Source organism: Coregonus clupeaformis, unplaced genomic scaffold, assembly GCF_020615455.1.
Source record: "Coregonus clupeaformis isolate EN_2021a unplaced genomic scaffold, ASM2061545v1 scaf0238, whole genome shotgun sequence".
In the NCBI taxonomy this organism is placed as follows: domain Eukaryota; kingdom Metazoa; phylum Chordata; class Actinopteri; order Salmoniformes; family Salmonidae; genus Coregonus; species Coregonus clupeaformis.
In genome coordinates this window covers 461145-484750 of record NW_025533693.1, presented here as the reverse complement: position 1 = coordinate 484750, position 23606 = coordinate 461145, and the positions used below count along the sequence as shown (strand labels likewise).

Here is a 23606-nt window from a genome sequence, read left to right as displayed (position 1 = left end):
GCTGACTAACAAAATAGAAAGTAAACTACCAATAGACTGTGCCAAAGTAGACAACCATTGTTTTACATAAGAGCTTCTAGAGGCAGTTTTTTGGACAGGCTGACTCTTTTGAGTTGCGCGCCATATAGCTCACTGGCGCGGTGAGTCACAAGCTGGTGAAAAGTGATACTTGAGGACACAGGGAGGAGTAGAATAGCTAGTTCGTTTCCTAAAAACAGATTTCCCGTACTGTCGTAGCTAAGGGGAGAAACTGTCTGTAACTAGATTTAATGAATTTACACGTTTTTGACAGCATAACATGTTTTCTGTCTTTCTGACAGTTACAGTATAGTTCTAATTCTCTTTACTAAAACTGGCCATTTAGACTTGGCGGAGGTTCAGTTTGTTTTACCTGAGTTACAGGCGCCGTCATAAACAAGTTTACACTCGCTTAGTTAGGTCAAATCTACTGGATGGAATCGGAACCACTGCTGACTGGAAGCATTAACTACGGCTCCCACCCTGACCACAATGATCACCTTGAAAAGGGATCCCCAAAGACGAGACGTCTGTCCTACTCGGTTGCAGCAGAGTCCTGCTGTGTCGAAGGGGGTAAGCGATTCAGTAGTTCACAATATTTGAAGCATAGCTTCATAACATATTATAACATGGTCATAACCATTTCATGTCATAACAGCTCACATAACTTGTCATAATCTGTCATATTTTCATAACACTGTCATGACATATATTTAGACCTGTTGTGACATATGACATATGATAAGGTCCTCTACCCTTTCGCCGAAGTATACGATCAGGACACTGATCACCCAGTCTCTTCTTGCCTGGACGGTGTTGCACTTACATGAGAAGCAATTAAAGTGTATGTATATGCTACAGTCAACCAACCACATTAACCAAATTGTCACCAAATGTAGTTATTGACTGTAATGTGACTGTATCATGAGCGCATACCCCGTAGCACTTCCAGGATGCTCTGCATCTCCTCCTTTGCAGCATCTCCTCTCATCTTGAACAAGGACAACAGTCTTGTAATGGTCCAGTTTCTCCATGAAGGTGGACTGAAGCGGGATGGTTGTAATCCTTCTGAATTCCTTCTCAATCTGTGAGAGAGACAGAGAGAGATTTGTGACTGATACTGTGATGAGTATCTCAGGTCAAGACAACAAAGAATAATGATGATCAATCATTACATTATTGGCAATTGTCATTCAACTGTAATTTTACGTGAGTCGGCTGAAACATGGCTTTGAGGTCACTCACAAGAAGTTAGACTCCAAGTTTGTTTATGGCAGCCTCCCTCAAGGTCTTTACCTCAACAATGGATGCAGATGCATGAGCTAGCTACTTTCTCTGAAAAATATAAGTAAAGAACAGAAATCAGAATAGAGAATGCAACAATGCGGTAATACCGCTAAAGAAAGAAACACTGAAAGCTAAGACTACATACCAATAGCAAACACATTCACACATTCTCAAACACATCAAAATCCCCCTTTATCAACGTTTTCATAACATACAGTGAGGGAAAAAAGTATTTGATCCCCTGCTGATTTTGTACGTTTGTCCACTGACAAAGACATGATCAGTCTATAATTTTAATGGTAGGTTTATTTGAACAGTGAGAGACAGAATAACAACAAACAAATCAAGAAAAACGCATGTCAAAAATGTTATAAATTGATTTGCATTTTAATGAGGGAAATAAGTATTTGACCCCTCTGCAAAACATGACTTAGTACTTGGTGGCAAAACCCTTGTTGGCAATCACAGAGGCCAGACGTTTCTTGAAGTTGGCCACCAGGTTTGCAGGTATTTTTTCCCACTCCTCTTTGCAGATCTTCTCCAAGTCATTAAGGTTTTGAGGCTGACGTTTGGCAACTCGAACCTTCAGCTCCCTCCACTTATTTTCTATGAGATTAAGGTCTGGAGACTGGCTAGGCCACTCCAGGACCTTAATGTGCTTATTCTTGAGCCACTCCTTTGTTGCCTTGGCCGTGTGTTTTGGGTCATTGTCATGCTGGAATACCCATCCACGACCCATTTTCCATGCCCTGGCTGAAGGAAGGAGGTTCTCACCCAAAATTTGACAGTACATGGCCCCGTCCATCGTCCCTTTGATGCAGTGAAGTTGTCCTGTCCCCTTAGCAGAAAAACACCCCCAAAGCATAATGTTTCCACCTCCATGTTTGACAGTGGGGATGGTGTTCTTGGGGTCATAGGCAGCATTCCTCCTCCTCCAAACATGGCGAGTTGAGTTGATGCCAAAGAACTCCATTTTGGTCTCATCTGACCACAACACTTTCACCCAGTTCTCCTCTGAATCATTCAGATGTTTATTGGCAAACTTCAGACGGGCCTGTATATGTGCTTTCTTGAGCAGGGGGACCTTGTGGGCGCTGCAGGATTTCAGTCCTTCACGGCGTAGTGTGTTACCAATTGTTTTCTTGGTGACTATGGTCCCAGCTGCCTTGAGATCATTGACAAGATCCTCCACTGTAGTTCTGGGCTGATTCCTCACCGTTCTCATGATCATTGCAACTCCACGAGGTGAGATCTTGCATGGAGCCCCAGGCCGAGGGAGATTGACAGTTATTTTGTGTTTCTTCCATTTGCGAATAATCGCACCAACTGTTGTCACCTTCTCACCAAGCTGCTTGGCGATGGTCTTGTAGCCCATTCCAGCCTTGTGTAGGTCTACAATAACTCCCGAGTGGCGCAGTGGTCTAAGGCACTGCATCGCAGTGCTAGCTGTGCCACTAGAGATCCTGGTTTGAATCCAGGCTCTGTCGTAGCCGGCCGCGACCGGGAGACCCATGGGGCGGCGCACAATTGGCCCAGCGTCGTCCAGGGTAGGGGAGGGAATGGCCGGCAGGGATGTAGCTCAGTTGGTAGAGCATGGCGTTTGCAATGCCAGGGTTGTGGGTTCGATTCCCACGGGGGGCCAGTATTAAAATGTATGCACTCACTAACTGTAAGTCGCTCTGGATAAGAGCGTCTGCTAAATGACTAAAATGTAAATGTAAATGTACAATCTTGTCCCTGACATCCTTGGAGAGCTCTTTGGTCTTGGCCATGGTGGAGAGTTTGGAATCTGATTGATTGATTGCTTCTGTGGACAGGTGTCTTTTATACAGGTAACAAGCTGCGATTAGGAGCACTCCCTTTAAGAGTGTGCTCCTAATCTCAGCTCGTTACCTGTATAAAAGACACCTGGGAGCCAGAAATCTTTCTGATTGAGAGGGGGTCAAATACTTATTTCCCTCATTAAAATGCAAATCAATTTATAACATTTTTGACATGCGTTTTTCTTGATTTTTTTGTTGTTATTCTGTCTCTCACTGTTCAAATAAACCTACCATTAACATTATAGACTGATCATTTCTTTGTCAGTGGGTAAACGTACAAAATCAGCAGGGGATCAAATACTTTTTTCCCTCACTGTATAGCTAACGTTAGCTATGTTAGCTATCAACTATTCATGTAGCTAGCTAGCTACCTAGATAGCTAGTTAGTGTTTGTTAATCACTACAGATGGTGGTGTACAAAACCACTAGCTAAATATTCACCCATGCATTGTATCGTTATAGGCAACAACAGTACAGCTAACTCAGTGCCATTATCCCCGGAAGGTGAGGTATTGAAAACAGGGGTGTCAATCATTTTTGAGAAAAAATGTATTACTTGTTAAACAAAATATTTTTCTCTGAGCAATTGTATTAGTATAAAATAGTATAATTTCCCCATTTGTTGAGCATACAATATAGCTCAGTATTTACATTATTTATTATATACAGTCATTTTTGCTCATTTTATCATTTTATCAAGGCCTTGACAAGGGTGTCAATAATTTCGGACCCCACTGTATACACTGTATATACAGTATATATATAATTTCATGACCTCTTGAATTTATGTCAAGTATGCCTTTTGAAGTAAAATATTATAAATTACATTTGACACATGGGTTCCAGACAAAGTACATAAAAAATAAAAATAAAAATAAACTTGTTAAAGAACATACTACTGTCTGGAGGCCTATCACGTACCTACACCATATATCAGTCATAAGTCACAAATGCTGTCCTGCTCCTGCATTCATTCCAGTCATCAACAACAGAACACTGAGGTAGGAACAGGTTTTACATCAATGTGTGTGCAATTACCATGGTAATAAAATTGCCAATTTCAGGTAATGTTATAAAACATACTATTTACAAGTAGGCTATGCTGGAATGGAATGGTTTGCCTTGTTTGGTAGGTTTTGTGGGTTTTGACACTCTTATGTAGGTGTCATAACCAGCCATGAAACATTGCAATATATCTCACAACACGTATACATATATGTGTCATGACAGTGTTATGACAGTGTTATGACAGGTTTTGACAAGCTATGCCAACTGTTATAACATGTTATGACATGGTTATGACCATGTTATAAGGTGTTATGACGCTATGCTTCAAGTAACGTGTTACCAATTGTTTTTAATGCCTCAAAACTCTATTTGAATGGTCCACGATGTGTTGATAAAAAATCTATAACATGCTTGGTGACAGTAGAAATCATTGACAGGAAGTTTTCTTTGGCAGCACATTGTGGACTGCTTTTGATAAAAAAGTTGCCCTGTCAGAGACAGCCATGATGATTGATGACACATAATGTGGTTGTAGTCAGCAGTGGTAGTGTGGAGGGAAACAAAGTCTAATATGAGTCATCCAGTCTGGGCTACTAACAATTGCTCTATGGGCGGGACATGTTCTTTCAAAACATGGGGAGAAAATAATAGTCATCTGAAAAGGGAAACACTATCAAACATGAATGTGACCATGTATTATGACTGGAAAATGTACCTTTAAAAGTTAGACCAGTGGAGCGACATTGCAGAGGCAGTGGGATTCTGGGTAAACGGTTCAACTGTATGTTGAGAATTTGAATGAAGCCTATCATTCTTGTCATGCTATATGGAGGGAAACAATAAAATCCAATGATTTTAAACAATAAAGTCCCAAATCCTATGAATTGCAATGAAACAGGTTGAAATGCCAAGCTCCACATTGTGTTATGTCCTGTTGAACAAGGATTGCCCTGCCCTAGATTACTCTGCCCTTTTCAGACATCCCATTTTACTGATGATGTACAGTAGCTCTTCTTTACACCCCACACAAAGCGTTTGAAAGACAGTCATGTAATGAAATACACTACATGGCCAAAAGTATGTGGACATCTGCTCGTCGAACATCTTTCCAAAATCATAGGCATTAATTTGGAGTTGGTACCCCCTTTGCTGCTATAACAGCCTCCACTGTTCTGGGAAGGCTTTTCACTAGATGTTGGAACATTGCTGCAGGTACTTGCTTCCATTCAGCCACAAGAGCATTAGTGAGGTCGGGCACTGATGTTGGGCGATTAGGCCCGGCTCGCAGTCTGCATTCCAATTCTTCCCAAAGGTGTTCGATGGGGTTTAGGTCAGGGCTCTGTGCAGGCCAGTCAAGTTCTTCCACACCGATCTCGACAAACCATTTCTGTATGGACCTCGCTTTGTGCACGGGGGCATTGTCATGCTGAAACAGGAAAGGGCCTTCCCCAAACTGTTGCCACAAAGTTGGAAGCACAAAATTGTCTAGAATGTCATTGTATGCTGTAGTGTTAAGATTTCCCTTCACTGGAACTAAGGGGCCTAGCCCGAACCATGAAAAACAGCCCTAGACCATTATTCCTCCTCCACTAAACTTTACAGTTGGTACTATGCATTCGGGCAGGTAACGTTCTCCTGGCATCCGCCAAACCCAGATTCGTCCGTCGGACTGCCAGATGGTGAAGCGTGATTCATCACTCCAGAGAACGCGTTTCCAATGCTCCAGAGTCCAATGGCGGCGAGCTTTACACCACTCCAGCCGACGCTTGGCATTGCGCATAGTGATCTTAGGCTTGTGTGCAGCTGCTCGGCCATGGAAACCCATTTCATGAAGCTCCCGACCAACAGTTCTTGTGCTGACGTTGCTTCCATAGGCAGTTTGGAAGTCGGTAGTGAGTGTTGCAACCGAGGACAGACCATTTTTACGCACTACACGCTTCAGCACTCAGAGGTCCCATTCTGTGAGCTTGTGTGGCCTACCACTTCGCGGCTGAGCCGTTGTTGCTCCTAGACATTTCCACTTCATAATAACAGCACTTACAGTTGACCGGGGAAGCTCTAGCAGGGCAGAAATTTGAACAACTGACTTGTTGGAAAGGTGACATCCTATGACGGTGCCATGTTAAAAGTCACTGAGCTCTTTAGTACGGGCCATTCTACTGCCAATGTTTGTCTATGAAGATTGCATGGCTGTGTGCTCTATTTTATACACCTGTCAGCAACGAGTGTGGCTGAAATAGCCAAATCCACAAATTTGAAGGGGTGTCCACATACTTTTATAGCGTAGGTTAAATGGGGTCAAAGACAAATCCAGGACATGATATGGCTTATTGACACAGACCAGAATAGCTGTATGAATTGGATTCATTGTTGTAGGCCCAAACTGAAAATAATAATTTAGTTGAAGTGACAGTCCAGTCCATTAAGTGAAAGAGGGTTCAGTTGACATTTAGATGTCTGATCAGCTCTGTGGAAAAATGCCTGCAATCCGTATCTAATTTAATCTGACCTGGCGAGCGATGCTTGGAGCACACTATTCATCCAGACTTGGTTATAATTCGATTGGAATATTTGAAAGACTAAGATGAATTCAGACGTGCTAGTGTTGAACTTTACTGCATACACATGCACACAGGCCTACAGTAGGATTAGGATATGGGCTCAGACTTTGACCTCTGTGGAACTGACTGTACTGTTTTTGTTATAGAATCAGTGGCCACTGATAAAAGGTGAGCATGAGATGCAAGGTTTTGGTTTTTGGTTGTGGTTTATTAATCCGCTTGAGAAAAACTACAGATAGGTAGATAGGTTTGTTTTCAATCTTTTGTTTTCAGTCAATACAAATTATGACTTTATTTGCTTGAGAAAAGCTATTGATAGGCACTGTTTGTTTTTACAGTTTTTACAGTATTTTCCTCTCCTCCTACACAGGTGATGAGGATCTCTACCTCCAGCAAGCTGTTGTGTTTATTGAGGACGCCATACAGGTGAAACATATATTCTTTATATGAACTGTCACTGTAACTGATTGAAATATATTCTTTTTATGAACTGTCCCTAAACTGGGCCCCGTGTAGCTCAGTTGGTAGAGCATGGCGCTTGCACCGCCAGGGTTGTGGGTTTGATTCCCACGGGGGGCCAGTATAAAAAAAGATAAAAAGAAACAAAAAATGGTATGCACTCACTAACTGTAAGTCGCTCTGGATAAGAGCGTCTGCTAAATGATTAAAATGTAAAACAATGAAATGTGTTTCTTCTTCTACAGTACCGATCCATCAATCATAGGGTGGATGCAATCTCATTACGTCTGTACAGGTGGTACTTCTCCAGGATATGGCAATGGTAAGCTGCTACTGTCATAATGAGTCAAATAATATTGTTCTGCATGTTTATATTCTTATATTTGTCCTATCCTCTAAAGTCAGTCATTATATCCATCTGCACTGCGTCTCACTGCAATGTGTGACCACACTCAGTATTGTCATCAGCATTGCCATGACTTAACTCTGTCCTGTCTTAACTTCCTCTGTGGTTAAGTGTAGTGAGAAGAGCACTTTATGAAGGTGAAGCCAACCATCACCCTTCCTGTTCTCAGTTTGAAACCCACTCAGGGGTTTTGTGTCATTGTTAAATGACTGTCTGTGTTGCTCAGGGGGCTGGGCCTGACTATTGCGGTCGTCTTGATGCTGGCTTTCATCGAGAGGCCCTCATCCCTCTCCTACACATCAGACCCTCGCTTCAGACCTCCCGCCTGGGAGCCCCCTTGTGGCCTGACAGAGGGCATAGAGATAGTCTGCCTCATCATCTTTGCCATTGACCTCGCTACCAAGGTAACCATCAGACCATGTTTCTGCCAATGTCAACGGTGAAGAGATACAGTAGATGGGCAACAAGAAATCTCAAAGTACATGAAAATCCATTTTCTATCTTTATTTGCAATAACATATATATGGCTCTAACTTAATCTATTGTTCTTAGAGCTATTTGATTGGTTGGGAGGAGTTCCGGAAATGCAAGTGGTTGGTTGTCTACATCATGGTCATCTCAGCATCTGTAATTGATTGGACATTGACGTTGAGCATGTATTGTGAACAGGTGAGATCATATTCAAAATGTTAGTTTATACATCCTGTGTAATATGTCTCTTAACAGTTCATAAAGACATGGTTTACAATACAAAGATTCAAATGGAATGTTGCTCTTTCCCTTTGTTGTCAATGGCAGAACTTACGAGTTAGGAGACTCATTCGGCCATTCTTCCTCCTTCAAAACTCCTCCCTGATGAAGAAAACATTAAAGTGCATCAAGAGGACCCTCCCAGAGATAGCCAGGTAATTGTGTTTACCACCAACACTTTATTAAATCTCATATAACCTCCCGAGTGGCGCAGTGGTCTAAGGCCACTAGAGCCTTAGACCACTGCGCCACTAGAGATCCTGGTTCGAAACCAGGCTCTGCTGTAGCTGGCCGCAACCGGGAGACCAATGGGGCGGCGCACAATTGGCCCAGGGTAGGGGAGGGAATGGCCGGCAGGGAGGTAGCTCAGTTGGTAGAGCATGGCGTTTGCAACGCCAGGGTTGTGGGTTCGATTCCGACGGGGGGCCAGTATGAAAATAAAAAAGAATAATGTATGCACTAACTGTAAGTCGCTCTGGATAAGAGCGTCTGCTAAATTATGTAAAATGTAAATATCTTCATTTCACAGCTTTACAATTATTGTCAACCTCAAAATACTCTCACTTCTGTGTTTCACATACGTAATTCCCTAAAACTGCACTATAGGGTATATTTAGGGTTATATACTGATACATGATTCACTCTTGTTTCAGTACAGACGGCACCCTAATATACTTGTATACGTATATAGGCCTGACTGTCATTGCAGAGGTGTGTCTAATGCACCTCTCCTCTCTCTCTTGCCTCCCAGTGTTATCCTGCTCCTGGCTCTCCATCTCTGCCTCTTCACCATGATTGGCATGCTGCTCTTTGCTAAAGGAGAGGTACGCCCTGTTACACCCCGCTGGCTGTACCGTTGACGCCCAGTTCTCAAGCCTGAACATGCCCTTTTACCTTACCTCACTACTGTTTTATCCACCCGGTGGTACAGGCTTTAACAGAGCTTTAACACCAACCAGTGGTAGATGTGTAGTATTACACCTACCTGAATAGAGACCTGAACAGAAACTCACCCCAACATGACCAGGATAAAGCACAATGTGTGTCCATTTAACATTGTTATTATAAGGGAGTTAAATATCTCCATATTACTTATGTTTTGTCCCTAGAACCCAAAGCACAATGGGGAGTGGGAGGCCTACTTCAGAGACTTGCCCACGTCTCTCTCCTCTCTCTTGGTGCTCCTCACTACAGCCAATAACCCTGATGGTAAGTTCACTGTGTTGTTCATAGTGAATGAAACATATATTTTCTGCTGCATACTATACAGTTGTCTCCTCCACCTAAACCTGTCTTTGTGTTTTTAACAGTGATGATTCCTGCCTATTCCTTAAACCGAGGATACTCCATCTTCTTCATTATGTTTAGTGGTTTTGGTAAGAACTAGCCACCAAACTGTTAAGAGACAAGGAAAATATGGTAACACAGTCTGTTGTTAATTGGTCTTATTCACTGCTTCCAGGAACCTACTTCTTGATGAACTTACTAACTGCCATCATTTACAACCAGTTCAGGGGATACCTGCTGGTGAGTTTAAGACTGCCACTGGATTGATATGATTAAATATCAGAGCATTTAAAGGTACAGTGTAAACCCCATAGAATATAATAAAGAAACTGTTCTCTTGTGGCAGATGTCTGTCCAGGCGTCCATCCTAAGGAGGAGACTGGGCATCAGAGCTGCCTTCGAGGTCATGTCCTGCCAGGGGCGGGGTCAGGATGCTACACACTCAGAGGAGCATGTGTAAGACTGCTCATTCTCTTATACTTAGCCCTACACACACAAAGACACACACACAAAGACACACACACAAAGACACACACACACACTGAATGGCCTTACATCTTGTCCCTCGCAGAGAGCGTGTGCGGGTGGATGCATCTTTGCAGGTCATGGCGAGGGTACAAATGAAGTCATACTACAGACAAGCCATCATCAAGGTGAGAAAAGACAACAGTGGAAATCTTTAGAACGTGTGGATAAACTTTTGAATGTGACTTCCTTTGAATGTGCGTGTTTCCCCGTCTCTCTCTCTCTCTCACTCTCTCTCTCTCTCTCTTTTTTCCCACTCTCTCTCATTTTCTCCTCTCCCACGGGTCAACCTGTAGAGAGTGCAGCAGTTGTCAGATGGCTTCATCCAGTGGGAGGCCTTCCGGAGGCTGTTTGATGAGCTGGACAAGGACCGCATCAAAGAGGTGGGGCCACATCTAAAGAACTGCTCTGTGCGTCTCCACTGTGGATCAATGTTACTGTTTTGGGTTAACTTCAACGTTGGTTCTAAACTGTCTTATTTGACTTGTCTAAATGATAGCTAGATTGATCTTGTATGATTTGATGAGTCTTCATTGTCTTTCTCCTGCAGCATCCTCCAAAGCCAGAGTACAACTCCCCACTCCTCCAGAGGCTTCAGGTGGTTTTCAGCCACTACTATGTTATGATAGTGGGCAACGCCGTAGCCCTGGCCAATGTTATGTGCATCTGTGTAAGTCCAAGACATTCTTACATATGTCGTGCCTGTTGTTTGTGCGTCCAGCATATTAGACTCAACTTGTTTGGTCTCTCTGTTTCTCTCTGTGTGTTGCAGACCATACTGGTGCTTAACTCCGAGAAGTCCATTGCAGAGCGGGATGACTACTACTTGGAAGTTATTAACTGTTTCTTTATTCTATACTACCTGATGGAGATGAGTCTAAAGATATTAGCATTTGGATGGAGAGGCTACCTGTCATACAGAAACAACATATTTGATGGACTTCTCACAGTTTGCCTTCTGGTAAGATATTCTGTAAATGAAAGGAAACATATTAAAGGTGCAATATGTAGAAATCACTCCACCATTTCAATGCTTCGCCTAATTTCAGTTTATGTGACAAATCAAACAATGTATAGTGTGTAGAGAATCATTGTACAATCTAAACCGCTGTGAAATATATTTTCAATAACCTAAAGTATTGTATTTTCAGCTGTTTGAAGCTGGAGTACAAAACTGAAAGAAAAAAGACACTAAAACGTAACTTAAGAACGGGGAGCATAGAAAAAGTGCACATAGAATGGATCGACTTGCTTTCAATGAGAATGACAGATCTATAACTCACATTTCTATGTGAATGTGGCCGGGTCGCCCAAAAAGCTACGTACTGCCCCTTTAAGCGTATTTCTGTCTTGGTAATATAACTCAAAGTATTTATCTTCTTTTTTTTTTTTAACAGGTCCTTCAGATCACCATTTTTGCCACCTACAGGCTTCCATTTCCTAAATGGTTGGTCTCTTCACTTCGGTCATATTTCTCGCTCAACAAATACATTCTGTATAAGGAAATTGTCCTAAAGGATGGGGCTCATTTATATATACAGTAACAATAGTGATAAAAAAGTAACTTTGTTTACACACACACACACAGGTACATGGGGATGGTCTAAAACAGGAATCGAAACATGGAAATGAAGATATGGTACATAGTGATACACATGATAAACATAGCAGAGGAAGAGTGTTACTGAATAGAACACTATGAACCGATGAATGGTAATAGATAAGTTACTAACTAAGTAACACTGTAAGATTGAATAAACCTTTGTGTTGTGTGGTTGTCCCAGGAACCCAGCGTCGCGTGGTCTGATGTCTCTGTGGGAGATGGTGCGTCTGGTCAACATGCTCATCGTCGTCCGCTTCCTCCGTATCATCCCTGATATCAAGGTGAGGAGTGGTAGTAGGAGTGCCATCGTTGTCAATGTACAGTATGTGACGAGACCATTGTATATGTTGTATTTGCCTCCACCTAGTGGTGGAAATGGTTTATTGTTTGACTTTTGCTCTATTTTGGTGTACCGGTATGTCAATACCTGGAACAGCCAATGTCTCTATCATCTCTGGTTATGCATGTTGGTATTATCATATAGAAATAGTCATCCTTGTGTTTTTATGCCTCTTTTAGCTGATGGCACTTGTAGCGAGTACTTTGGTTGACCTGGTGAAAAACCTCCGAGCTTTTGCAGGAATACTAGTGGTGAGTGACTCAATTACACTTATTTTTTTCTCTTTTGTTCTCTCACCCAACTAGTCATTTTAAATGCATCTCTATACACTAGGCATCTGTTTGCTGGACATCATGAGTGCCCTATCACAGCTAACAGCTATCTGTGTTTTATGCCTCTTTGTTCTTTAGGTGGTGTTCTATGTGTTTGCTGTCCTTGGCATCTGGCTGTTCCAGGGAGCCATCACAGCTCCAGGGCAGATTAGGTACAGTTTGACACAATTATATTTTTGAAAGCTTGTACCCTATTCACAAACCTCAAAGTAGCAATGGCCTCCTACAGTAGCTAATAAAATAAAATAAAATAAAATTTTATTGGCCACATGCGCCGAATACAACAGGTGTAGAAATTACAGTGAAATGCTTACTTACAGCCCTTAACCAACAATGCATTTATTTTTTAATAAAAAAAGTAAAATAAAACAACAACAAAAAAGTGTTGAGAAAAAAAGAGCAGAAGTAAAATAAAATAACAGTAGGGGTACCGGTGCAGAGTCAATGTGCAGGGGCACCGGCTAGTTGAGGTAGTTGAGGTAATATGTACATGTGGGTAGAGTAAAGTGACTATGCATAAATAATTAACAGAGTAGCAGCAGCGTAAAAAGATGGGGTGGGGGTGGGGGGGCAGTGCAAATAGTTTGGGTAGCCATGATTAGCAGTTCAGGAGTCTTATGGCTTGGGGGTAGAAGCTGTTGAGAAGTCTTTTGGACCTAGATTTGGCACTCTGGTACCGCTTGCCATGCGGTAGCAGAGAGAACAGTCTATGACTAGGGTGGCTGGAGTCTTTGACAATTTTGAGGGCCTTCCTCTGACACCGCCTGGTATAGAGGTCCTGGATGGCAGGAAGCTCCTTTGTCTTGGTCACGTTGAGGGAGAGGTTGTTATCCTGGCACCACACGGCCAGGTCTCTGACTTCCTCCCTATAGGCTGTCTCATCGTTGTCGGTGATCAGGCCTACCACTGTTGTGTCGTCGGCAAACTTAATGATGGTGTTGGAATCGTGCCTGGCCATGCAGTCATGGGTGAACAGGGACTACAGGAGGGGAACTGAGCACGCACCCCTGAGGGGCCCCCATGTTGAGGATCAGTGTGGCAGATGTGTTGTTACCTACCCTTACCACCTGGGGGCGGCCTGTCAGGAAGTCCAGGATCCAGTTGCAGAGGGAGGTGTTTAGTCCCAGGATCCTTAGCTTAGTGATGAGCTTTGAGGGCACTATGGTGTTGAATGCTGAGCTATAGTCAATGAATAGCATTCTCACGTAGGTGTTCCTCTTGTCCAGGTGGGAAAGGGCAGTGTGGAGTGCAATAGAGATTGCATCATCTGTGGATCTTTTGGGGCGGTATGCAAATTGGAGTGGGTCTAGGGTTTCTGGGATAATGGTGTTGATGTGAGCCATGACCAGCCTTTCAAAGCACTTCATGGCTACAGACGTCAGTGCTATGGGTCGGTAGTCATTTAGGCAGGTTATCTTAGTGTCCTTGGGCACAGGGACTATGGTGGTCTGCTTGAAACATGTTGGTATTACAGACTCAGTCAGGGACATGTTGAAAATGTCAGTGAAGACACTTGCCAGTTGGTCAGCACATGCTCGGAGTACACGTCCAGGTAATCAGTCTGAATGTTGACCTGCTTAAAAGTCTTACTCACATTGGCTACACGAGAGCGTGATCACATAGTCATCCGGAACAGCTGGTGCTCTCATGCATGCTTCAGGGTTGCTTGCCTCGAAGCGAGCATAGAAGCGGTTTAGCTCGTCTGGAAGTCTTGTGTCACTGGGCAGCTCGCGGCTGTGCTTCCCTTTGTAGTCTGTAAAAGTTTTCAAGCCCTGCCACATCCGACGAGCGTCAGAGCCGGTGTAGTACGATTCAATCTTAGTCCTGTATTGACTCTTTGCCAGTTTGATGGTTCGTCGGAGGGCATAGCGGGATTTCTTATAAGCGTCCAGCTAATATGGCTGTTTTAATGTGTTTATTGTGTAGGGTAATTGAAGTTGTTTTGTATGTATTCCTCTACAGTGTGATCTCCAATTCCAGTATGGAGAACATCACCTTTAACTTCACCATGGAGTGTGGTTCCTACGAGCAGCTGGGCTACTGGCCAAACAACTTTGACGACTTTGCTGTGGGTACCCTTCTCTTGTCTCTCACTCTGCCAGCCTGTGAAGCAGAATCATAGGCAGAGAACACAGGGGAGGCTTAGCTCAAGGCGAACATTCTGACTTTAACGATAGCATTCTCTGCATAGCCCTGTCTACTGTTGTAAGAGACTGGTTTAATGAGAATAGGCTTTAGAGGGAATGAAACTGTAAAACACATGCTTGGAATTCTATCTGTGACTCATCTGTACTGGCTCTGACTGGGAAGGCTAGTGTTGTGGGGGTAACCTCTCAAAGGGATAATGCACTGAAGTAACTTTTAAAAGACACCCATAAAATACCATGGTGGGTATGTTGACATTTGAGTCCTGATCAATCAAATTAGTCTTTCAATTGTGTCTAAATGTTGAGAGAGTGTGGACACGAATCTGTGATTTATTTTCTCTTCTCTCCTTCTGTTTTGCTCAGTCTTCCCTTGTCCTCCTTTACAACATCATGGTGGTGAATAACTGGCAAGTCTTCATGGATGCCTACACCAGATACACCACAGAGTAAGCCAACAATAATACAAAACGATACAGGAGTCTTATGATCCAACTGTCAGATGCTTCACTTTGTTTCCCTGTCCACTAGAGGACAGCAGTTGACGCTGAAGGACATCAGTCCTTTTCATTTTGGGCCATGCCTTACTTTAATGAGCTCCCACTTCATAATATTTATCTAATTTCAGTTGTTCCCTAAAAAATTGCAACTGTTTGGTTGGTTAAACAAGTTTTTGTACCCAACTCAGGAACAAGGCTAGTAACAGTGAAAATACATGTAGGAGTGGGGCCATAGTTCACATTCATTATTTGTCCTGCTTAAAGAGCATGAAGACAAGTTAATTGTGCATGGGGCTCATTTTGTAAAACAGTGATTATGGGTATGGTGATGTGTCCATGTAAACAGTTGATCAAGTTTCTTCTCTCCTCCCAGGTGGTCCAAGGTCTACTTTGTCTCCTGGTGGCTTACCTCCTCTGTCATGTGGGTCAACTTGTTTGTGGCTCTCATCTTGGAGGTATGTATCAACTTATGGTGGCCTGATTTGTACTTACTGTATTTTAAGTGCAAGATGTTTCTGAAAAATGTAAACTCAATGATAACCCTGTTTTCTGTAAAAGAACTTCATCTATAAGTGGGACCGGAGTGTCACATGTTCAGTGGCGGACGTTGAGCGAACGGGCTACGAGACCACCGTCCAGCTCATGTTCAGGTAGGTTGCTTTTTAACTGGCTCTGGCTTTTTGCTTCTGTTGATTGTCTGGGCGGTTGCATATTCATACTACTTGGTGTTGGTTTTAGGCCTAGAGGTCAGTCACAAACTGGGATGCCGTCACTGTTAGCGGTTTTGTCAGTTCTCTGTGAACACAGTCAAATATTTTGGCTGTACGTCATTTATCATCAAAAGGCACTGCCTAAAACCATGCTCTTTGGACACTCACATTTCAATACTGTATAACTTTTCCCAAAAATCTTCGGGAATGCTTTTGTCTGGACAATTGTTTCTGGTGAGCTTTCTGATAACAAACCCTAAAAGGGCATGTATTTCTTCATAACATAGCTTGCATATAATGCATTATATCATTTAGGGCTGGGAATTGCCAAGGACCTCACAATACGATATTATCACAATACTTAGGTGCTTGGAGTCAAAGTATCAATATAATATAGAATAAAAATAATATTGTGATATATAACTATCAATTTTTTCCCCCATCACTAATGTAATTGGTAGCAAAAACATCCTGCCACCTTTTTAACCACTCAATCAACTAAACGCATGTCGCTGAAATATTTGCTGAAGGTGTGGTTGATATGTTTGGCAGGGACCAACCCTTAATGCCCATCCCTAAATGCACATTGTGGACTATAGCAGCCACCTGCATGAGCGTACTTCTCTTCAACTCATTGTGTGTCTCTTGACACAGTTTCTTGTCCTGTCTTTAAAACTCCACTGTACCTTCCAGAGAACACATTCAGGAGCCTACAGAGGAGGAGCTGGTCACCCAACTCCATCAGCACCCTCACCTGCATCTCAGCTGAAGACCCTACACCCCTCACACGCCATTGGACCCTACGTCCAACCAGGCTTGTACCAATCCAAAATAAACAGGGCCTTTACTGGCTATCACGTTTGTCTGTGTGAATGGCAGGGACTCAAAAGTAGAAAAGTGACAATATTGTTAGAGCTCTCTCAATTCTGATTAGTCCTATGTTATCACATTTTGGATGTTTTTGCACTCAAACCACTGAACAACTGCCTCACTCCCTGCATCTGTTACTTTAAAACTGAGATTGAAAGATTGAGTTGCTAAGCGTTTTGTTCATGTTAAGTCTGTTATCACTTTCGTTTGATGGCAGTCACTAGATGCCATCAAACAAAACAAAATACACCACTGTTCTTAATGAATTTATTTAATAGGGAGTAAAAAGGGAAAAGGACTAGTTTTTATTCGTATATTTGTCATGAAAGCTGTTTCTTTTGCTTACCTGCCTTGCAATGTAAATAGGATTTTTATGCAAATAAAGAAATATGGGTTTTATCTCAGTGACTGTTATATCCATTATGAAATATGTGGTTAGAATGGCTGGAAATGATTCTCTCAGATGTGTAAAACACATTTTACACATGGCCTGCCCTTGTTGTTTTTTTGCATTGGGTCAATTCTCTCTTGGATAGCTACAGCTACAATTTCATCTTGAAGTTACATAATTACCTGACTGTTGCAATCAGTTGGAAGGTGTCAGCATTGTGTGTTTTCTGAGAGCCTCGGGTGTTCCAGTCATAACCACCAACTGATATCTCCCTCCTCCACACTCATCAGGTCAGGCTAGTTAGTGATAAGCATGAATGAAGATTCCTGCTGATGCATCCTGGTGATGGTCATTTCAGATAAGGGCTCTTAGCTCTCCCCGGGGCATGCAAGTCTTGACTGAGGAATCCTGCTCACACTGCGGAATGGAATGGGAACTGTTATTCTACCTGGAGGGCAGTGGGAGAAACATGTGTTTTTGAGAATAGTAGAAATTGTATGTTTTACAACGTCATAATAAAATGCAATCAGAAAGATAATTACGGTGATCAAGCATGGCACCATTCTAGACATTGCCCCTGGGGTTTGTTCTGTGGTCCTATGCTAATAGTGTACACACACACACACTGGTGTTGACACTCCACACCCCCACACACTCAAGCATTATGTTTACTGGAAACAGACGAGGGCAAACAAGCCAACCTCCAGAGGGCCTGACATCAAAGCTCTGACCTCCTCCTCTCCTCCCACTATTTGTTTGCTTTTCCTCTTGGGGAGTTTGGGCTCGTGCAAGGCCTTACCACAAACCCTGTCCACAAACACATAAGAATGTAGGGACATGTCTGGTTAAAAGCCCATTGCATGACAATATGACAGACTATTGAGATATGATGTAGGCTAGCTAGCCTGTGAAGGGCTATCTGGATGCTTCTATTTGAGTCTTTTCAGATTAGTTATTTATAGATTCTAGAACAGGGATGGGCAACTGGCGGCCCCCACTTTTGTAGGCCTGCGGACCAATTAGAATTATTATTATTTATTTTTTTAATTGGGGGGACTCAGTCGGGGTCTCAACTTACTGTTGAGAGTTAGAATAATAAAATACACAAGGTGCAATTTCTCAATTAGCCCATGACATGTTTTTTTTTATTGGTAAGTTAGTCTAGTGTCCAACTATTTAAACTTGTAGCATGGTCGAATTACCAACCAGCGTGGGGCCCATTAATCATCAGTTATCATATTAAAACCTGCAAACATTTGGCTCCACCCTATGGCAAAATGTGTAGAATTGGATGAAATTATCTGTAAAACTGGTACTTTTTTTCTCCGCCCCATGGCAAAATTTGTAGAATTGCATGAAATTAGTTATAAAACGAAAACATTTTCTTTACGCCCCATGGCAAGATGTGCAGAATTGCAGGAAATGAACTTTAAAACTAAAACATGTCAGCCATGTTCTATCTAGAGCCCACCACTGCAGTGAAGGCAGAGCCAGAGGCATCCCAGACGAGGCATGATTGGCGATAATTAGAAGCAGGTGGTTAATGAGTCCGGCAGACTAATGAACACCACACATTCCTGTTTACCCAGCTTGATGAGGACAGATGAGGTCAACAGAGCCTGGCTGCCTGGAATACCACGACTAGCAGGAGGGATAGGCCTAGGGGATGTGTGCTGGAGCAGTGGTTCCTAGACTTTTTTACTCAAGCCCCCTTTCCAGCATCAGGGAACATCCCGAGCCCCCCCCCCGCTCACTTTATATGGGCACAAGCACTGTTCATGACACAAACTGTTCACACTCCTCTTGTTGGTGGAGAGAAAATGTTGCAGGTTAAAGCTTATTTCCTGCAATTCTACAAATTTTGTCACGGTGTGCGGTGCAGAGAACATTTTGCAGTTTTAAAGTTAATTTCCTAGAATTCTCCACATTTTCCTATGTCTTATGTGTTCATGTGATATTTGAGTGACTCAAACATGACAACAAAATCAATGGCCTAAAAAACCTAAGTAAAAAATGTTAGCTGACATGGACTAATTGATCTGTACATTTCTGAAAAGTTATAAATATGCCAGTCATTGCCGAACATAGAGAGCTATTTATAACTAGCTCTCTATGTTCGGCAATGACTGGCATAACGAGGAAAGCTGTTGACGCACTACCCAATTTCGAAATTGCATCCTGTGCATTCTACTATTACAACGTTCAGGGGTAAGTTGAAAGCCGGATTGAGTTTCTTCAAAATCCAACAAAATCATGCCCTTCACAGGCTAGCTGTGGGGCCACAGTTTGGGAACCACTGTGCTAGAGGAATGCAGGCTGGGCAGATGTATGTATGAGGTGATGTAGACTCTAGACATGCCATCCTCCTGCTCAAACATGGATACGGGACAATGGTTGTTGTAGTTTCATTGACCTCAGTCAGTTGTATTGTAATGACTGTGGTGGTATTAATAGTCATTACATCTCTTAGGATCCTACTATATCACTGCAGTGTGTTTCTTTACCAGACCATAGTTTGTTTACCCGGTTGTTCGTTCAGTCACTGGGTTTGTTTCTGCTACCTCAGTGTTTGGTCAGCCTCACTTCTCACTAGACGCTCAGTTTCATCAACGTCTAGGCCAGTGTTTCCCAAACTCCTGGGGACCCAAAGGTTTATGGTTTTGCCCAAGCACCACAGAGCTGATTCAAATGTAAAGCTTGATGATTAGTTGATTATTGGAATCAGGTGTGTAGTGCTAGGGCAAAAACCAAAATGTGCACCCCTTGTGAAATGCTTGTCTCTAGGCCTACATGCACACCAAACAGCATGAGGAATCAGGGTTACAGTAATTGGTTGAATGAGTCAAGTGTCTCTCTATCTGATCACAGGGTCTGTCTGATCTCCAGCTGTCAGTGCCTCCATCCCCCCACACACATTCCCTGCAGAAGATGTTCATGGGAAGCTAGCTCTCTGTGTTACCTGCCAAGCTAAATGACGTCATAGCCTGGCGACCTTTTGCTCTGTGTGCTGGAATACCAGTGATGAGAGATGTCAGTTCTCCAAGCATGTGAAGAATGCAGCTGCTGACAGGGGAGGTGACCCAACAGGGTTATTACATTTACATTTTAGTCATTTGGCATACGCTCTTATCCAGAGCGACTTACAGTTAGTGAGTGCATACATTTTTTTTCATACTGGCCCCCCGTGGGAATTCAAACCCACAACCCTGGCGTTGCAAACGCCATGCTCTACCAACTGAGCTACACGGGACTACAGTTATCTATCTATCTCTCTCTCTCTCTCTTTACTAAAGAGGATATTGGAAACAAAGTGAGGCATTCACATGCAGTGGCGTACAGAGACTGGTTGGCCTTGCCTCCTACTGCTCGAAGAAGGTGTTGTTTGTTGCTCACTGTGGGTTTTGGTTGATCTTTCCGTGTTTGTGTTATTCCCTGTGTGAAGCAGTTGGCAGGACTACCAGCGCTAGTTACAGCACGTGGGACTGACCTCTGGTAACCCCTTTTTGTTTCTGGAGTAGCAGAAAATATCATAATTCACACTGCTTCTGTATTCACACTGAACCTGTATTTCCCTGCTAGTGACCTCATTATGGCGGTTGTCAGTCCTTCCAGAATGTTTCTGATAACATCTTGTCATTCTCACTGCTCTGAAAGAGTTCTCACTGATTACTGAGGGGAGTTTCTTTCCATGATCCCTCTTTTCTCTCTCTCATTCTGTAATAAGGGATTTACTGCCCTTTTAGTTCCTGATCAATATGCTTCACCTGATCATTCAGATGGTTTGACTGTGTCTCAAGGTTTTTCTTATTTGAGTGAATAGGCCTAATACCAACATATCTGCTATTGAAAATCCAATTGTCCCTCTATTGAATCTCAAGCTGTCACCCTTAGAAGTAGTGTGGCATCTAGAAAGTTGAAGAATATTGAACAAAAAGATTCCATTTACCATCCAGCTGCTGATTGTGGATCATCTTTCACGTCCTAAGTCCCACCACCATAGTTAATAGAAGAGGAGCGAGGAAGCTGATCCAGGAGCAACTGTCGAGGGGCAGGTTTAGTCGCCACCTACTTCTCCACCCTTCCCTGTTCACCTGAAGGCTTAGCTAACTTGCCTCTATAAGCTCTAATGATACCTGTTGGCCTCAGCCCACTCTCTCACCCCTTTCACCAAATGCGGGAGGCCTGCTTTTACAGCGCCTTTTGAAGCTGCCGCACCTGGGTGCGATCTTAAATTTCGCTCAGGGAAAACATGGATTTCTATAATTAAAGGGCTGGATTGGGCTGGAAAAAAGAACCTTGCAACTCCACAGGTCTTTATGGTGAGGTATTGGGCCGTTCTCACCCTCTGTGAAGCCACAGGAAGAGAATAGAAGGAGATGTCCCTACGCCCACACCACCATATAGCCTTTACCCTTTACTCTGAGACCAGGCCACCAATATCTGGACACACGGGAGAGGTATGACCTACACCACATATCACCTCCCCTTCACCACCTCACAACTCCGTCACCACATCTTCCAGGTCCTATCTGAGGTCTCCCTGACTGTAATTACTCAGCCGCCCACCAAACGGACCTGGCCCCTTTCTTCTGTTCAATGGCAGCCTGCCTGCCCTGCCCTCCTCTGAGTGGGAGCAGATGCACCTGTCAGTCAGGCCCTACCCAGCTCCTTTCTCTGCCTGGTGGAGAGGCGGAGCAGGGGCTGGTGCCCACTCAGGTGAGCGGGGCCATTGATCTGGGGCACGGTGCACCCTGGCAGCCTCCTCCAACACCTGCCAGCCAGGTGCCACTTTATCGCCTCGCTGCCCCCTCCCTCTCGCTTCTGTTTGTCCGGTTTTACTCCCCATGCAGGATAAGAAGGGCTGTAAACAATAAGGGAGAAAGAGAGGGGAAAAGTTCAGGAAATTCCACTTTCAACTTGTCTCACGCCCAGCCCATCTTTAGCAAGCAGCAGCTGGTTCTCTCTCTCTCTCTCTCTCTCTCTCTCTCTCTCTCTCTCTCTCTCTCTCTCTCTCTCTCTCTCTCTCTCTCTCTCGCTCTCTCTCTCTCTCTCTCTGTCTCTCTCTCTGTCTCTCTCTCTCTGTCTCTCTCTCGCTCCCACTCTGGGTGTGTGAGGGAGAGACAGAAGTGCATTGCTTTGATCAATACTCCAAATTGCGTAACACCATAAGAAGCATTTTAGTTGAAATTACTAAGCATTCGCTACATATATTGTATTGAAGTGCCCTTTTCAGTGATTAAATACTCAGTCAAAAACCCACAAGAATACTTTCATCAAGTTTCTTCCCCACTTTATGGCAGAGCACACTTCAGAAAAACGAGATGCTGTTCAATGCACTGTTGGTTGCTCTGCCAGCCTAATGACATTAAAAGAGATTTCTGCAAACACCCCTCTCTGTGTCTGGCACTGTAACTCTCCAGTAATAAATTAACTTGTGGCCAAAGTGTGGAATGCATTCTTCAGCAGCGGAAGCAATCAGTCTGCCCATACTGGCCTTTCTCTCCCGCTCAATAGAGAGCAGGCTCATTTGCATACAGGTGAGAAGAAGAAAGGTCTTTAGAGAGGGAATAGGGACGACGAGGCCGATGATTGTAGAGTAAGAAGCAAAGGTGTTTTTTCTGGGGACCGAATGAGGGGGATTTTCCCCCAGAAAGGTTTAGGTCAACATTGGCATGTAGACAGAAGCCTGCAGCTGTCCTCTGGGCTCTGTCTGTAGGAGGCAAGGCAGCCATTAGTCTCTGTCAGAGCAGAACTGCTCTGGGGAACTTCCATACTTAATCAGAGGGATCTCACCGCTAGAGGGCAGTAGTTGCTTCCTAGATGCAACAAGTCCTAGATGCAACAGGTGGTGAATTCTATGAGACTATCTTACCCCCACTTGTTCTATGAAGAGAAAACAAAGGGCTTGTCGTTTATGGGAGTTTTTAAGACCTTGGCCTACAGTGTTTCCAGTTTTATCAGGCATGGTGTGCAAACATGAACATGAAAAAAGTCCAGTTCCCTGTTATTGGACATAGCTGGCTGTTTAGTTATGCTGTTTGATGGACCCTGATTAAATGGAAGGACTGCTCTGCATTGCTATGATAATGATGAGGTTATCATATGATGTCCATTATGGCCCAGCTCTTATCACCCCTGCTCCCATCCCAATGTTGTTCTGATTTCTCAGTAATCCACCATGACAAAGTGTCTCATATTTTTTATTAATGCTGATTGACCCCCCTTTAGATATAAAACCTATATCAACCTACTCTCCATATAAGGGCCTATTGTTCATAGTCCACATTATTGTGTGTGTGTGTGTGTGTGTGTGTGTGTGTGTGTGTGTGTGTGTGTGTGTGTGTGTGTGTGTAAAGATGAGGGGGAGCCATCTCCTGTGGGCAGAGTTGTACTTAGTTGCGGTGAACGTGAGAAGGGTCACTGATGTGGCATCTTAAGTTTCCTGGTAATCGCTCTTGAAGGAAGTGTTCAGAGTTTCCCACAGAGACAGGACAATGAGTCTAGTCTTGGTTGGTTGAACGCAGCTACCTGCCACCCCTCTCCCTCACTCGCTCTCCCTCCCAATCTCTCAAATCATTCTCCATTAAATGGG

At 43.5% G+C, this 23606-nt stretch overlaps 1 protein-coding gene across 1 annotated transcript; it reads left to right on the top strand.

The window, feature by feature from the left end:
* The first annotated feature begins 170 nt into the window (after window positions 1–170).
* Window positions 171–17022, top strand: LOC121557678 (two pore calcium channel protein 2-like). The gene is made up of 24 exons (XM_041871180.2): window positions 171–591; window positions 7068–7123; window positions 7402–7478; window positions 7789–7966; window positions 8115–8231; window positions 8361–8467; window positions 9064–9136; window positions 9422–9521; window positions 9623–9688; window positions 9775–9839; window positions 9946–10055; window positions 10171–10252; window positions 10421–10507; window positions 10675–10794; window positions 10897–11085; window positions 11522–11571; window positions 11909–12008; window positions 12247–12318; window positions 12478–12551; window positions 14362–14467; window positions 14910–14992; window positions 15417–15498; window positions 15602–15693; window positions 16447–17022. The coding sequence occupies exons 1-24, from the start codon at window positions 453–455 to the stop codon at window positions 16520–16522; spliced, it is 2301 nt and encodes a 766-aa protein (XP_041727114.2). The 5' UTR covers window positions 171–452; the 3' UTR covers window positions 16523–17022.
* Window positions 17023–23606: the final 6584 nt, after the last annotated feature.